The sequence below is a fragment of the Hippopotamus amphibius genome, chromosome 2 (assembly GCF_030028045.1).
Source record: "Hippopotamus amphibius kiboko isolate mHipAmp2 chromosome 2, mHipAmp2.hap2, whole genome shotgun sequence".
Lineage (NCBI taxonomy): Eukaryota > Metazoa > Chordata > Mammalia > Artiodactyla > Hippopotamidae > Hippopotamus > Hippopotamus amphibius.
Genome location: NC_080187.1, coordinates 223631675 through 223648076, shown reverse-complemented (window position 1 = coordinate 223648076; position 16402 = coordinate 223631675). Strand labels below are relative to the sequence as shown.

The following is a 16402-nucleotide window of genomic DNA, read 5'->3' as shown; positions in this document are numbered from 1 at the left end:
AAAAGACTGCCAGCCTGGATCTATGGAATGAATGCAGATAGAGAATGCCAGTGGATTAAATTCTGGAGCACTCCTCAATTTTGAAATCAAACAGAAGAGCAGGAACCTTATTAAGTACTGAAGCAGGAAAAGAACCAAGAGTCTCTAATTGTTCCAGGGTGAAATGAAAAAAAGTGTATCAAGAGGGGAGTGTCAACTGTGTCACATGATGCTGAGAGGTTAAGTATGATGACTAATAAGTGACCAGTGTAGATTTAGCAAATGGTCACTTTTGCAGTTTTAAGTGAAGTGGCAGTTATGGTGAGGAGGGTTGAAAGCCAATTAAAGAAGTTGAGAAGAGAATATGAGGTGAAAAAGTAGACACCACGAATTAGCCTTTTTGAGGACTTTTCCTAAAAAGAAGTGAGAAAAGAAATGTGAAAACGTGAAGAAGATGTGCAGTTTAGGAAGGATGTTTAAAAACAGGAAATATTATGGCACATTTTTATGTTGATGAATATAAATCTAGAAAAGAAGCAAAACTAATGATGAGGTATATGATGGGGATGGAGAGAGACTGAAGGAACAGGGGAGGGATGGGACATGGGCAGCCAATAGATGTTCCAGCTGAAGCAAGTGGAATGCCACTGCCTTTTTGTTTCCCTTGAGTTACTGGCTGGGCTGGCTGGGTGGCTGCTGCAGTTGTGGTAGAAACAGATAAGTATATTCAGGATTTTTATAGGATATATTTCACAGAGAAACACTTGGAGAAATGATGAGATTTATACTTAATACTAAAAGGTTTGCATAATCCATAATAAAGGGACTTCCCTGGTGGCACAGAGGTTAAGCATCCACCTGCAGGGGACATGGGTTCCATTCCTGGTCTGGGAAGATCCTGCACGCCACGGAGCAGCTAAGACCATGCGCCATAACTACTGAGCCTGTGTTCTAGAGCCTGCAAGACACAACTACTGAGCCCATGTGCTGCAGCTACTGGAGCCCACACACCTACAGTGAGCTCCACAACAAGAAAAGCCACCGCACTGAAGCCCACACACCACAACAGAGTAGCCTCCGCTCACCACAACTACAGAAAGCCTGCACACAGTAACAAAGACCCAATGCAGCCAAAAATAAATACATACATACATATGTACATAAAAATAAGAACAGTGTTTATAAAATAAATATAAAAAATAAAATAAAATAAATAAAAATATTTTTAAAAATCCATAATAAAGCTAAACTATGTCCTTATGATTTAGAAGTTATAACTGGTAATATGGTACTATTAGGACCAGAGTTCAGCTACATTAATAAGTTGGAAAAAACTCAGACTGCCTAAGAACTAAAATAATCATTTCTAAGACTATTTTAATATGAAATGTTTCAACGTTTCTAAAAAAATTTTCAGAAAACTTTTGGAACTCAGCTTAGTTTTAAGTTAAGGATGGTGAACTCACCAATCCTCATCAGCTAAAAGCCTCAGAGCTTCTGTCAGTGCTACTTCTGGTTTAGAAAATGGCCGTAGTTCTGATGAATCCATTATTTCTGGACTATGAGTGACAGAAGGTATCCTTTCTTTATACTGTGGAATGGCTCCAGGAGATACTTCATCTAAAGCAAAGAAACATATTAAATAAAACATCAATAACTCTGATACAAAGGGATACAAATAATATTCTGACCATACAGTCTATGAATATTTCTTATAGAAACAAGTAACTATTAGTTTAGTCTCCAACAAAATTGTAATACCTGGATACCAAAGCTATTTAAAACTTTACATTTTACATACAAAATTATTAAATTACATTTACTGTAAATGCATAAGTGTTACAAATGCCCAGATTTAACTGGTACTTAGGGCCATGTTTAACCAGTAATTTTACAGGCCAACATCTCTCATCAGGCATACTCTCAATAATTACTAATTTTGAGGATACAGAGTTTTTAAAATGTTTTCTTGGGCTTCCTAGGTGGCGCAGTGGTTGAGAATCCGCCTGCCAATGCAGGGAACACGGGTTCGATCCCTGCTCCAGGAAGATCCCACATGCCACAGAGCAGCTAAGCCTGTGCGCCACAACTACTGAGCCTATGCTCTTTAAAAAAAAAAAAAAAGAAAGAAAAAAAATGTTTTCTTCACTTCTTGCATTATAAAAATAATATAAGCTAGGAAGAACTGCAAACATTCATCTAGTTCAATTCTCTTTTATATTTATCTTTGGGAGAGGTTAAGTATGTTGTCTAAGATCACATTTATATATTTATGTTTGCTATACTTCCTGGGTTTTTGTTAACACCTAGACTTCAGACCTAACATAAATTGAAGAATGTTTGTTATAGTTCACAAAGTTTATTCCTTAGAAAAAATAACAAAAATAATAAGTAGTAATTTTTAATGTTTATTATAGTTCACACAATTTTTCATTTCGACTTCTGATTTTCCTAGTTGCTACTATACCTAAGACCTATTCAATATTTTTAAAAACAGCACAGGAAACATGGAGCTTAACCTTGACCAGGTATAGAACCTATTAAATACTCAATGACAAGCTGAATAAATGATAAATGCAATGATTTTTTTTATCATGATCTAATAAATCAGCTTCACAATCTCAGTTACCTTAGCTATAAAATGGAATACCACTCCTCAGTGAAACAGGAATATTTGCAGGGAGCAAGGACGAGATCTTTGAGATAATCTGGACCTTTCAGATAGTTTAGATATTTTATCAGGTCACAGAGCTAATTAAAAGGCAGAACTAATACTAAAGAAGCCAGGTCTGTCTACTGACTCCTATTGGTTTAGTGTTCCTTCCATCACAAATACATTGAACCACATGTGGTCTCTTCAACTTAAATAAGCATTTGTGACATTATGACTCCCTATATTTAAACATGTAATTACCCGACTCTGAAAACACTAAAGATGGTGACCTCTTTAAACTGGCCTCTCCTTTCAATGGAGGGCTGAAGGTAATGCTTGCTAAAGGAGAAGTCTCATTTTTTGATATTCCCACCTCATCCCCCAAAATATTTAAGTCTAGTATGGAGAAAAACAATCAATCAACTTTCTTTTTATAAGAAACAGTATTTATTATCATAGTTAGAAGTTACTGGGTCTCTCAAATTTCAGTGTTATAGTTCAACATATTCCACTATTAGCCATATATCACCCTCAGTTAAACCACAGCACACTAGTTTTAGAATATTACAAGTTAAATAAAACCACACCAATTGTTAATTCCACTTACTTTCAGATGCCATTTTCTCAGTTCCTGTAAGTTTCATTCGTTCCCAAGGACTCTGTTCCTTCTTTTCACAATCTTTAATGTCAAAAAATTCTTTTTCCTCTTTTGTCTTTTGTCTCATCTTGTCATAAGTAGATTTTGAAACAGAAACTTTAATCTGCATGAAAAAGTTGAAATATCTGAAATCATTCAGGGAGTTTGACATTTAAAACAATTATCTTCATCTTAGACAACTGTAAGCTCTACAAAATAAGCTATACATTTCTTACTCCTTATTTCAGTAATTCTAAAACTGAATAGAATTACCCAGTGCTAATCTCCAACAAAATTTGTGCCTGAAGATACTAGTTTGTTACTCCCTGAGGATATCCTAGAAAACTGTTGCATATATACATACACATACACAAATGTATATAAAGTACATGTAGAGTATAAAGTACACTAGATACTTTACACCAGAATGACAACATATTTGGTGGGAAAGCAGAATAATCTATCATTTAAGTGATATTTTAAAAATTTTAATCAAAACACTTTCACCACCCCAAATCTGATATACACAAAACAATGATGCATCATTGAATTCATTCTAATAATTAGCAAATAATCTTACATCTTTTTCATTCTCAACATCAACATATGATGGAACACTCTGCTGGACTGCTCTTCCATAAATCCCTGATGGTGGTTCAATATTTTTAACTGAAAACATATCCCCATTTTCCACAGAAGATATCACTGATTGGCTGCAGGTTGCTGGTGCTGGAATTGGACTTCCAAATACCCCTGAAAGCAATCAACCACCAAACTGTCATTAAGTATTTATGTGATGTTACTCTGGACAACAAAGTTTTAAGACAAGACTCTTGCCATCAAGAAGCATACAATATAGTTGATAAGAAAAACATGTAAAATAATCACAAAATATAAAAACACCCTAACAGGACAATAATATTGAGGCAGCACAAGACAGTTTATGATAATATCAAATGAGAACAGCATATTTTAAGTTCTGAGTTAACAACAAAGAAAGGTTGGGTGAACTGGGTGTTTAAGATGGTTTCAAAGAGCAAGGATTTAAGCTGGGATTGGAAGTTACAAAGAATTTGGATGGACAGGTGAGGAAGAAGGGGAGGACATTCTATGAGATGAGCATGCTCATAAGCAGAGCTGAACAAGTAGAAAGCATGTGTGTGGAGTGGATAAGTTTGGCTGGGCACAAGGCAAACAGAGGAAAAACAGAAAATAAGTTTACAAGGGTAGGTTGGAGCCAATATGAGGAGGGTCTCAAATAACTTAATGAGAGACTATCAAGCAAAGTTAGGAAAGCTTTCTGAGCATTTCATTCTATTTACCAAAAAAAGATGTACACCCTCAATGTCTATATCATATTCTAGTTTTTCAATTAAAAAAGAATCTAGTTGGGTTGTGTTAATGAACTTGATGGGGAAATCCTTTCACAATGTATATGGATCTCAAATCATCACACTGTACACTTTAAATATCTAAAAATTTTATTCGTCATTTATACCTCAATAAAGTTGGGGAAAAAAAACCCCACTAGTTTTAAAGGATATTTGCAAATATGTTGTTCAAAGGTTTCCTAACCCCCCTAAAATATATAACAGATGTTAAGATCTGTCGTCTTTGTGTGAGAGATAATACAATTATATTAATTTATATTGATTACTAAGTCGATCAATAAGGACTACTATTTGAATTTAAATTGTGGTAAAACAGTCTAAGCTATCCTACAAGCGTCTTAGAAGCACCTAAACTGCATGTGTCACATAATACATCTCTGAAAATTACTGACATGAATTTACCATTGTTTCATTAGAGGACAGAAATGTGATGTTAAGTATTCACTTTTAATTTGTTCAACATATTTTTAAAAAGAAAGTTCTATTCAACACCTCAATCACACTCTGTTCTTTATTAATATGCTTTGTTTATATGTGAAGAATATATACAATTAAAAAGCTAAATAACTTTGAAATACCTTTTCCAACAACTACTACTGAGTCTTCTGATAAGGTATTTGTAGACATGAAGTCGAAACTGGAAATTTGGTGGAAATTTGATGATGAGCCTGTAAATCCTAAAGAAACAAAAAATCCCATATCAAAAAACACATACTTATATATTTTAGGGTATGATAACATGGTCTGTTAAAACTCAAAACTAATTTCATACAAAGAATTTACAGTTTATATATTTACACATGTTCATTAATTCAATAAATATTTATAATTAGAATACCTGGTTTGTCCATTGTATATTCTTGCCTTCTTTGTGATAGATTAATTGACTGTAGGTATGTGGGTTTACTTCTGAGCTCTCTATTCTGTTCCATTGATCTATACATCTGCTTTTGTGCCAATACCATGTTGTTTTGATTACTATAGCTTTGCAGAATTGTTTAAAGTCTGGAAGAGATATGCCTCCAGCTTTGTTCTTTTTTCCTCAGCACTGCTTTGGCAATTCTGGGTTTTTGTGGTTCCATGTAAATTTTAGTATTGTTTGTTCTAGTTCTGTGAAAAATGCCATGGATATTTTGATAGGGATCACATTAAATCTGTATAGTCTGCCTTGGGTAGTATGGACATTTAAACAATATTACTCCTTCCAATCTAAGAGCATGGGACATCTTCCCATTTCTTAAAATCATCCTCAATTTCCTTTATAAATGTTTTATAGCTTTCAGCATATAGGTCTTTCACCCCTGTGCTCATTTCACTTCAATTCATTTTATCGTGCCATGCCATGAGGCATGTGGGATCTTAGTTGCCTGACCAGCAATCAAACTCATGACCCCTGCATTGGGAGTGCAGACTCTTAACCACTGGACCACCAGGGAAGTTCTGGGGTTTTTTTGTTTTTTTTTTTTAAATGGGATTTTCTTTTTAACTTTTTCTTTCTGATATTTCATTGTTAGTGTAAAGAAATGCAACAGGTTTCTGTGTATTAATTTTGTATCCTGCTACCCTGCTGAATTCATTTATTAGCTCTAATAATTTTTTTGTGGAGTCTTTAGGGATCTCTGTATAGAGTATCAAGTAATCTGCAAATAGTGACAGTTTTACCGCCTCCCTTCCGATTTGGATACCTTTTCTTTTTCTTATCTGACTGCTGTGGCCAGGGCTTCCAATACTATGCTCAATATACTAAGAGCAGGCATCCTTATCTTGTTCCCGAATTTAGTGGGAAGGCTTTTAGCTTTTCACCATTGAGTAGTATGTTGACTGTGGGTTTGTCGTAAATGGCTTTTGAGATATGTTCCCTCTATGCCGACTTTGGTGAGAGTTTTATCATGGGTGGATGTTGAATTTTATCAAATGCTTTTTCTGCACCTATTGAGATGATCATATGGGTTCCCGTTGATGTAGTACTGAAATATCACATTGATTGATTTATTATAATGAACCATCCTTGCGACCCTAAAATGAATCCAACTTGATCATGCTGTATAGTCCTTTTTATATATCGTTGGATTCAGTTTGCTAATATTTTGTTGAGGATTTTTACATCTATGTTTATCAAACACACTGGCCTGTAATTTTCTTCCTTTTTTCTTTTTTTTAATGTCTTTGTCTGGTTTTGGTATCAGGGTGATGGTGGCTTCATAGAATGAATTTGGGAGTGTTCCCTCCTCTTCAGTGTTTTGGAATAGTTTGAGAAGGATAGGTATAAAGTCTCTGTATGTTTGGTAGAGTTCCCCAGTGAAGTTGTGTGGTCCTAGACTTTTGCTTGCAGAGAGTTTTTTTTTTTTTTAGTTATAGATTCTATTTGACTTCTAGTGATCGGTCTGTTCAAATTATCTGTTTCTTCTTGACTCAATTTTGGCAGGCTGTATATTTCTAAAAACTTCTCCAATTTGTTATATGCCAACTCTTCATTGTATTCTCACATGAGTTTTTGTATTTCTGTGGTATCAGTTATTATTTCTCTTTACTTTCTTACATTGTTTTTTTGGTCCTCTCTCTCTTCTTCTTGGTAAACCTGGCCAGAGGCTTGTCAATTTTGCTTATCTTTAAAAAAAGAAAAGAAAAGAAAAAACCCAGCTCCTGGTTTTATTGATTTTTTTATTATTACTTTTTAATCTCTATTTTATTTATTTCCTCTCTGATATTTATTTATTTCCTTCCTTCTGCTGACTTTGGGTTTCATTTGTCCTTCTTATTCTAGTCCTTTTGGGTGGTAGATTAGGTTGTTTGACATTTTTCTTGTTTCTTGAGGAAGGCCTGTATCACTATAAACTTCCCTCTTAGAAATGCTTTTGTTGCATCCCATAGATTTTGTAAAGTTGTATTTTCATTCTCATTTGTCTTGAGGTATTTTCTGATTTCCTCCTTGTTTTCATCATTGACCCACTGGTTGTTTAGTAGCATGTTGTTCTGTATCCACATGATTTGTTGTTTTTTTTTCTTATTTTTCTTTCTGTGGCTGATTTCTAGAGTTTCATACCACTGTAGTTAGAAAAGATGCTTGAAATAATCTCTATCCTCTTAAATTTGTTGAGGCTTGTTTTGTGACCTGGTATGTGGTCTACTGCATAGAATGTTCCATGCGCACTTGAAAAGAATGTATATTCTGTATCTTTTGGATGTAGTGTCCTATAGATATCAATTAACTGCTCTACTGCATCACTTAGGATCTCTGTTCCCTTACTGATTTCCTGTCTGGAATATCTGCCCATTGATGTCAGTGGGGTGTTAAAGTCTCCTACTATTATTGTATTCTTATCAGTTTCTCCCTTCATGTCTGTTAGTATTTGTTTTATATATTGTATTTAGGTCCTCCTATATTGGGTGCATATATGTTAATGAGTATAATATCCTCTTCTTGTATTGATTCCTTTAGCATGATATAATGTCCTTCTTTGTTTTTCTTTATGGATTTTGTTTTAAAGTCTATTTTGTCTGATATGAGTATTGCTACTTCCACTTTCTTGTTATTTCCATTTGCATAAAATATCTTTTTCATCCCCTCACTTTCAATCTGTGTGTGTCATTTGCCCTAAGGTGAGTCTCTTATAGGCAGCATATTGTAGGTTCTTCTTTTTTTTAATCCAATCTGCCGCTCAGTGTCTTTTGGTCAAAGCATTTAGTCCATTAATATTTAAAGTAATTATTAATAGGTATGTACTTACTGCCACTTTAAACCTTGTTTTCCAGTTGATTTTGTAGTTCTTCTTTGTTCATTTCTTCTTTTTGTTTTTCCTTTTGTGGTTTGATTTTTGGTTTTTATGAAATCTACTGTATGTTTTTGATTCGTGTGATAAACTTCCTGGTAGAGTATATTAGGTTGCAGGTTTTTCCCTTTCAGGACTTTGAATATATCATGCCACTCCCTTGTGGACTGCAAACTTTCTGCAGAGAAATCAGTTGATAGCCTTATGGGGATTCCCTTGTAACTGACTCACTTTATTTTTCTCTCGCTGTCTTTAGAACCTTCTCTTTAACTTTTTCCATTTTAATTATGATATGTGTTGCTGTGGGTGTTTGGATTCATCTTGTTTGGGACCCTCTGTGCTTCTGAATATCTGTTTCCTTCCCTGTGTTTGATAAGTTTTCAGTCTTCAGCAAGTGGTATTGGGAAAGCTGGACAGCTACATTTAAATTAATGAAGTTACAATACTAAATCACACTGCATACAAAAATAAACACATAAAGACCTAAATGTAAGACATGACACCATAAAACTCCTAGAACAAAACATAGGCAAAACATTCTCAAACATAAATTGTACCAATGCTTTCTTAGATCAGTCTCCCTAGGCAAAAGAAATAAAAGCAAAAATAAACAAATGGGACCTAATCAAACTTAGAAGCTTCTGCACAGCAAAGGCAACCATAAACAAAACAAAAAGACAACCCACAGACTTGGAGGAAATATTTGCAATTGATGTGACCAACAAGGGGTTAATATCCAAAATGTACAAATAGCTCATACAATTCAGTATCAGAAAAACAACCTCAGGCTTCCTTGGTGGTGCAATGGTTAAGAATCCACCTGCCAATGCAGGGGACACAGATTTGAGCCCTGGTCCAGGAAGATCCCACATGCTACAGAGCAACTAAGCCCGTATACCACAACTAATGAGCCTGTGCTCTAGAGCCTGTAAGCCACAACTACTGAGCCCACATGCCACAACTACTGAAGCCCGTGCACCTAGAGCCTGTGCTCCACAACAAGAGAAGTCACTGCAATGAGAAGCCCGCACACCATAACGAAGAGTAGCCCCTGTTGGCCGCAACTAGAGAAAGCCCGAGTGCAGCAATGAAGATCCAATGCAGTCAATATATAAATAAATAAATTTATAAAAAAGAAAAACAAAAAGAAAAACAACCTCAAAAAATGGGCAGAAGACCTAAACAGACATGTCTCCAAAGAAGACATATAGATGGCCAACAAGCCCATGAAAAGATGCTCAACATTGCTAATTATTAGAGAAATGCAAATCAAAACCAAAACAGGGTAATGGTCAGAATGGCTACCATCAGAAAGTCTACAAATAATAAATGCTGGAGAGGATGTTGAGAAAAGAAAACACCTATACAGTTCGGTAGGACTGTAAACTGGTGCAGCCACAATAGAAAACACTATTACATGATCCAGTAATTCCACTCCTAGGTATATATCCAGAAAAAAATGAAAACACTACTTCAAAAAGATACATGCACCCCAGTGTTCACAGCAGCACTACTTACCATAGCCAAGACATGGAAAAAACCCAAGTGCCCATCAACAGATGACTGGCTTAAGATGTGGTGTGTATATATATCTATATAAATGTATATATTCGTACACACATATATATACACACAAACACAATGGAATATTATTCAGCCATAGAAAAGAATGAATTATTGCCATTTGCAGCCACGTGGGTTGACCTAGAGAATATCATACTAAGTAAGTCAGAAAGACAAAGACAAATATTATATGATATCACTTATATGTGGAACATAAAAAATAATACCAAAAAATACAAAAAAAATAATACAAATGAATCCATATACAAAACAGAAACAGACTCACAGACATGGAAAACAAAATTCTGGTCACCAAATGGAAATGGGAGGGAGGGAAGAAATAAACTAGCAGTATGGGATTAACATATACACACTACTATCATAAAACAGATAAGCAACAAGGATTTACTTTACAGCACAGGGAACTTTATTCAATATCTTGTAATAACATAATGTAAAACAATCTGAAAAAGATACAGACATCACTTTGCTATATATCTGAAACTAACACAATATTGTGAATCAACTATACTTCAATTAAAAAAAAGAAAAGAAAGAAACCTAGTTTGGACTAGGCATTAGAGAGAAAAGAAATCTTGAAACACTTAAGGAGTTTATACATGCCAGAGTTAAGACTGGGAAAGATATACAAGAAAATAATTACCACATGATAGTCACAACAAAAGGATAATCTTGAAGGAAAGCTTCTAACCCCTGGTAAGAGATCGAGTCAATTTCACAGCAATCTGTACTTTCCTAGGTTAACTTCTACCTCAGTTTTTATTTATTAAATTATCCTCTGTGCTACGAGACTGTAAGCTCTATGAAGATAGGATCTATGTCTAGTTTTGATTATCATTCTTTCCTAGAGACTGTTAGTACAGTGCTTGGCACATAGTAGGTGCTCAATAAATATGTTAGATAAATGTTATAAGGCAGAAAAATGTAGAGTAAAATATAATTAATTTAGGGTCAACTGACAGGAACATCAGGTAGCCCGCAAAAGTGTTCAGTGACAAAGAGAAACAAATCTCAGTAAATGGGACAATTTGCTCCACAATAGTTCAAATCTATACATAAATTATTAAGAGATGATTGATAATTTGACAAATCTCATGAGGAAATACATAAAGAACATATTTAAGTAGCTTGATTTCATTTATAAGAGAGACTGATGTAACATCATTTTTGTTTTTAGCTTAACACAATAAAACTTTATTTTTCAATCATATAATATGCGTTCTTGAAACAGGGGGGAGAGTCTGCTCCCAATAATTCTTACTGAAGGACCTGTGTTCGTCACCTAGAATATCATAATTATAGTGGCAGAAGGAAGAGGGAAAAAGAGAATTATGAACCTGCTCTAAAGCCCTTCTATTCAGAAGTGATATGTCACTTCTGATTACGTTTCATTAGTTAAACCAAGTCATGTGATCATCTAACTGCAAAGGGTCAGAGAAGTGTATTCCTGCTGATTAGCCAAAAGGAGAACTAGAAATAATTAACGAGCAGCAATCATAACATTATTTTTAGTATTACTTTTACTTTTTACTCTATATTTTCTCCTAAGCGAAGAATTACTGAAAGAAATATTGCTTGAATGTCAATTCTAACATATAAGGAAAAAATATGCTTAAGAGATTTTTTCCATATGAACTACCCTTATATAATCTTTCGGTTGTTATTTCTGTCCTTTTCATTCAAACAAAGAAAGAGAAAATATTAACTCATGGAATCTAGTTTGCTAACACTCCAAGTATCCATCTTAATTACTTTCTCAAATCATTAATTGGGGCTCCAGGCTATTATGCCAGAAAATGGGCAGGTACAAAGGGACAACCAACAGAGGAAAGGAAGAAGAGGTGGTTCTGACAGCTAATCCTAAAAAAGTCTGAAGTTTTTTGCAAAAGGAATCCATTCAAATTTGCCACTCATTGCCAATATTTCTTTTGGAAGCCTTTTTAGTCCTTTCAGCATTGCACTCAATATTTACTGTAGCCCGATTATTTGAGGATGCAAGTTTTGCAAGAGTGTGCCCAAGGCCACACTATTAGTTATGGCTGGCTCATCACCACTCCATTCATTTAATATGTGGCAATGAACACGATTATATATAAAGCATAATAAGGATATAAAGATGACAGTATCAACTTCATCTTATACTACTCCAGATCAGAAACATGGGGAAAGTTCTTAAAGAAATGGCTTTTAGCCAGTATTCAAAAAAGACACATGATCTGCACACATTAAGATCAGGACAGCTCATCAACGCAGACTGTACATACAAACCAAGAGAACTTCTAGCATTAAGGATGCTAGAGTATAAAGATGAAAAGAAGTACAATAAGAGGTAATGCGAGAAAGGTAAGCTGAGCCAAGATTATTAAGGGTCTTTAAAATTAGGCTATAGAGTAGGAAATTTATTCTGTGAAAACCACTCAAGATTTCGAGTATGGAAGAGATAATATAATGACTGTATCTTAGAAAGATAATTCTGTAAGAGTATGTAGCCTGAATTAAAAAGAAATGAAAATAAAAGACAAAATGTCTTATCACAAGGCTACAGCTATTTTCTAGGGAAGAAGTAATGAAAGCCTAAATTAAATTGACAAGAACTGGTAGGACTGGTCACTGCCTGAACTTGGAGGGTAAGGAGAAGTAGAAAAGATGACTCTAAAGTTCTAAGTCTCCATAACTGGGAAAATTGTAATGCTGCTAATAAAAACAGATTAAAAAGGAAGAGGAGCAGGTCTGAAAAGGAAGATAAGTTTGGTTTTGAACATGTTTATTCTTGTTGACCAGATAGATCTAGTAGATGTAGGCTTAGAGTTGGAAGTGTGAGTGTGAAGTAATTTTCTGGAGTAAAATTAACTTTTGATCAAAGATACAAATATTTTTATGATTCTGTTGTCTGAAAAAAAAAAGCCACTGGCAGTAAATGAACATATTCAGCAATTATTTGAAAACAATTAAAAACAATTAAATTATATTACCTTTAGGAAGAAAAGTATTTTTGTATTTGATTTTTTTAATGTAAGAAATAAAATATGTAAGTAAACAAAAAAAAAAGTGTCATTCTCTTTTGTAAAAACAATGGACAAATGATCTCTCCCACAAAGAATAGATACTATGAATTCTATTATGGATTAAATTTTAAGAAATTTACCAAAAAGAAAAAAAAAGCTTCTATTTAAGTTCCCTCTTACTCAATTTGCGTTAGCACCACAAAAAAATGCGTATCTAAAATGCCTGATTACCTGCATATATGACTTAAGATCACCAGAAACAACAAAAGTTGACCTTATTATAACTAAGATTGCTACACACAAAAAACTGACAGCACCTTACATATACTGGCAGACTGCAACACTTAAATTTCTATTTACACTATTTAAATATTTATACCCTTCAAAATCACTTCCTCTTTTTTTTTTTTGACCCACCTCCTAGAGTAATGAAAACAAAAACAAGAATAAACAAACAGGATCTAGTTAAACTTAAAAGCTTTTGCACACATGCTCAAAAAGATGGCGGCGAAGTAGAGAGACGTGGAGTGCATCCCTCTCCACAGATGCATTGGGAATGCACGGAAGGATGCAGTCATTCCCACAGAGAACCAGCTGAACACCAGCAGACGGCCTCGGACACCAGAAAGGGCTGCGGGGAGCCCGACATAGGCGGTAGGGAGGCATCTACGAGGGCTCAAAGAGGGTGAAGCGGCGGAGCTGTGGCAGACGGGAGGGAGTGAGAATCATACGGAGGGTCCCCAGCGCAGCTCACCGTTCCCGGACCGAGACATGGATCCGCGGCTAAACGGAGGGTCCAGGAGCGGGAGCGTGAGAACCGGAGAGCTGGTTTAGGGTGAGAAACATTGTTGCCGGTAGGGTGACGGACCGAGAGGACAGGAGGGAGGAGGTCCGCGGAGAGGAGTGCCCGCCCCTGAGCGCTGCCCGGCCATGATGGCGGCTGGAGGCTGCAGGCTCATGGGCGGGGCGCGGGGGGGGGGGGGGGGGGAGGAGCCACGCGCATAGCCTCTCTCTCTTTTTTGGTGCCTCTGCAACAGGCAGTGGAGAGACGCCCGCCCGTGGGCCACCTAAGGTGCTCAGGGATAACAAGCATACCCTCTGGCGCTCGGGCGGGGCTAGATTAAAACCCCTTGCAACACCAGCAGCAGGGAGGCTGCCGAGAGAAAAAAAAACAACAGCAACAACAAAAAAAACCCAAGAGAGGCCCAACTCTAAGACTTTCTGTTTACGCCTGAGCCACCAGCGTCCCTCTGCAACAGGCACCTCCAAGCCCGACTGAAACAACAGTGCGCCACTGCTCACTCACTCCCAGGAGAAGGAGCCACTATTGTACCTTCTCCCTCCCCACACACCTACACTTACAGACAAACAATAAAGGAACTTCTGCTGGTCACAGAATAATGCAAAAAAACCCAAGGCGAGGAGAAGGACACTTACAGCTGAGACTCTAAGGAAACAGAAATATTAGTATCAATTCCTATTGAACTGGTCCATTCTGGGATCAGTTCTGGATTTTTTTTTTTTTCTTTTTTTCTTTTTCTTTTCCTCTCTCTTTTTTTTTTCTTTATTAAATACGATCTTAGCCCTAAGGGATCTACAAGTTTTATAACATAATTTTTTAATGATATTTTTTATTCTTTTTATTTTATTTTATTTTTTTTGCCTTTTATATACTTCCATATCTAGCTAAGTTTTTGGTAGCACGGACAATATATCTCTCATACTTTCCTTTCACCCCTATCTTTTATATATTTCTATTCCTTTCTTTTTATTTGCATATTTCCAATTACAGTACGCTCTTCTGTTCCCCTTTCTTCCAGCCATTTTAAGTGTATTTTATCTTAACATATTTATAAGCAACACTATCGGTCTGCTCAGACTCCTTGCTCTATTCTCCAGAGGACGCACTGCCTTGGTATTTAATATTAGGCTTTTGTCTTTATCTTAGTTCTTAGTACAGTTGTCTAACTACATTCTGAGAATCTCCATTCTCTCTGGTGGTACTCTGGCTCTTTTCTATATTTGATCCTAGCTTACAAAATCTCCCTGGATTAATGTTTGTATGTGTAGGGTGTTATTTGTTAGTTTGTTTGCTTTTGCTTTTGTCTCTGATTTGTTCTGTTTCAGTTGTCAATTTCTGTTGGGTTTCTCTCTGAATATCTGATAGCACACTGGGGTTCTGTCAGGTCTCTCTAGAGCCTTATGTCCTAACAGATTCAGTAACTGTGTGTCTTATACATGTATGTGTTTCCTACACTTAATATTTGTTTAATCCAATACTTGGACATTAGTCTGAGGCTTGGACAGTCTTCTATAAACACCTCTATCGCCAGGACAAGCAACCCCAAAAGCTTGGCCAACCATGAGGAAACAAAGAAACACCATGCAGGCAAAGGAGCAGGAAAAAATCCCACAAGACCAAATAAATGAGGAGGAAATAGGAAAAATGCCTGAAAAAGAATTTAGAGTAATGATAGTAAAAATGATACAAAATCTCGATAACAAAATAGAGAAAGTACAAGAAACAGTTCATAAGAACTCAGAAAAACAAACAGCAATGGATAACAAAATAACTGAAATTAAAAATACTCTAGATGCTATAAGCAGCAGAATGACTGAGGCAGAAGAACGAATAAGTGAGTTGGAAGATAGAATGGGGGAAATAACTGCCACAGAGCAGGAAAAAGAAAAAAGAATAAAAAGAATAGAAGACAGTCTCAGAGACCTCAGTGATAACATTAAGCATAACAACATTCGAATTATAGGCATCCCAGAAGAAGAAGAAAACAAGAAAGTGTCTGAGAAAATATTTGAAGAGGTTCTAGTGGAAAACTTCCCCAACGTGGGAAAGGAAATAATGAACCAAGTCCAAGAAGCACAGAGAGTCCCATACAGAATAAACCCAAGGAGAAATACACCAAGACACATATTAATCAAACTAACGACAATTAAACACAAAGAAAAAATATTAAAAGCAACAAGAGAAAAGCAACAAACAACATATAAGGGAAAACCCATCAGGATAACAGCTGACCTTTCTACAGAAACTCTGCAGGCCAGAAGGGAATGGCAGGATATACTGAAAGTCCTGAAAGAGAGAAACCTACAGCCAAGAATACTCTACCCAGCAAGAATCTCATTCAGATTTGAGGGAGAAATCAAAAGCTTTCCAGACAAGCAAAAGTTAAGAGAAATCAGCACCACCAAACCAGCCTTACAACAAGTGCTAAAGGAACTTCTCTAAGTAGGAAACACAAGAAAAGGAAAACACCTACAAATACAAACCCAAAACAATTCAGAAAATGGTAATTGGAACACACATGTCAATAATCACTTTAAATGTAAATGGATTAAATGCTCCAACCAAAAGACACAGACTGGCT

General features: G+C 35.8%; 1 protein-coding gene across 3 annotated transcripts in view; it reads right to left on the bottom strand.

Moving 5' to 3' along the window:
- Positions 1–16402, bottom strand: part of TOGARAM1 (TOG array regulator of axonemal microtubules 1) — an 81101-nt gene that overhangs the window by 20202 nt on the left and 44497 nt on the right. For all 3 annotated transcript variants that reach the window (XM_057723653.1, XM_057723650.1, XM_057723652.1), the window contains 4 exons: positions 5239–5337; positions 3850–4022; positions 3240–3393; positions 1446–1599 (listed from right to left, as the gene is read on the bottom strand). In XM_057723653.1, the coding sequence (XP_057579636.1) occupies positions 1446–1599; positions 3240–3393; positions 3850–4022; positions 5239–5337 (580 nt within the window). The remainder of the gene's footprint in view (positions 1–1445; positions 1600–3239; positions 3394–3849; positions 4023–5238; positions 5338–16402) is intronic.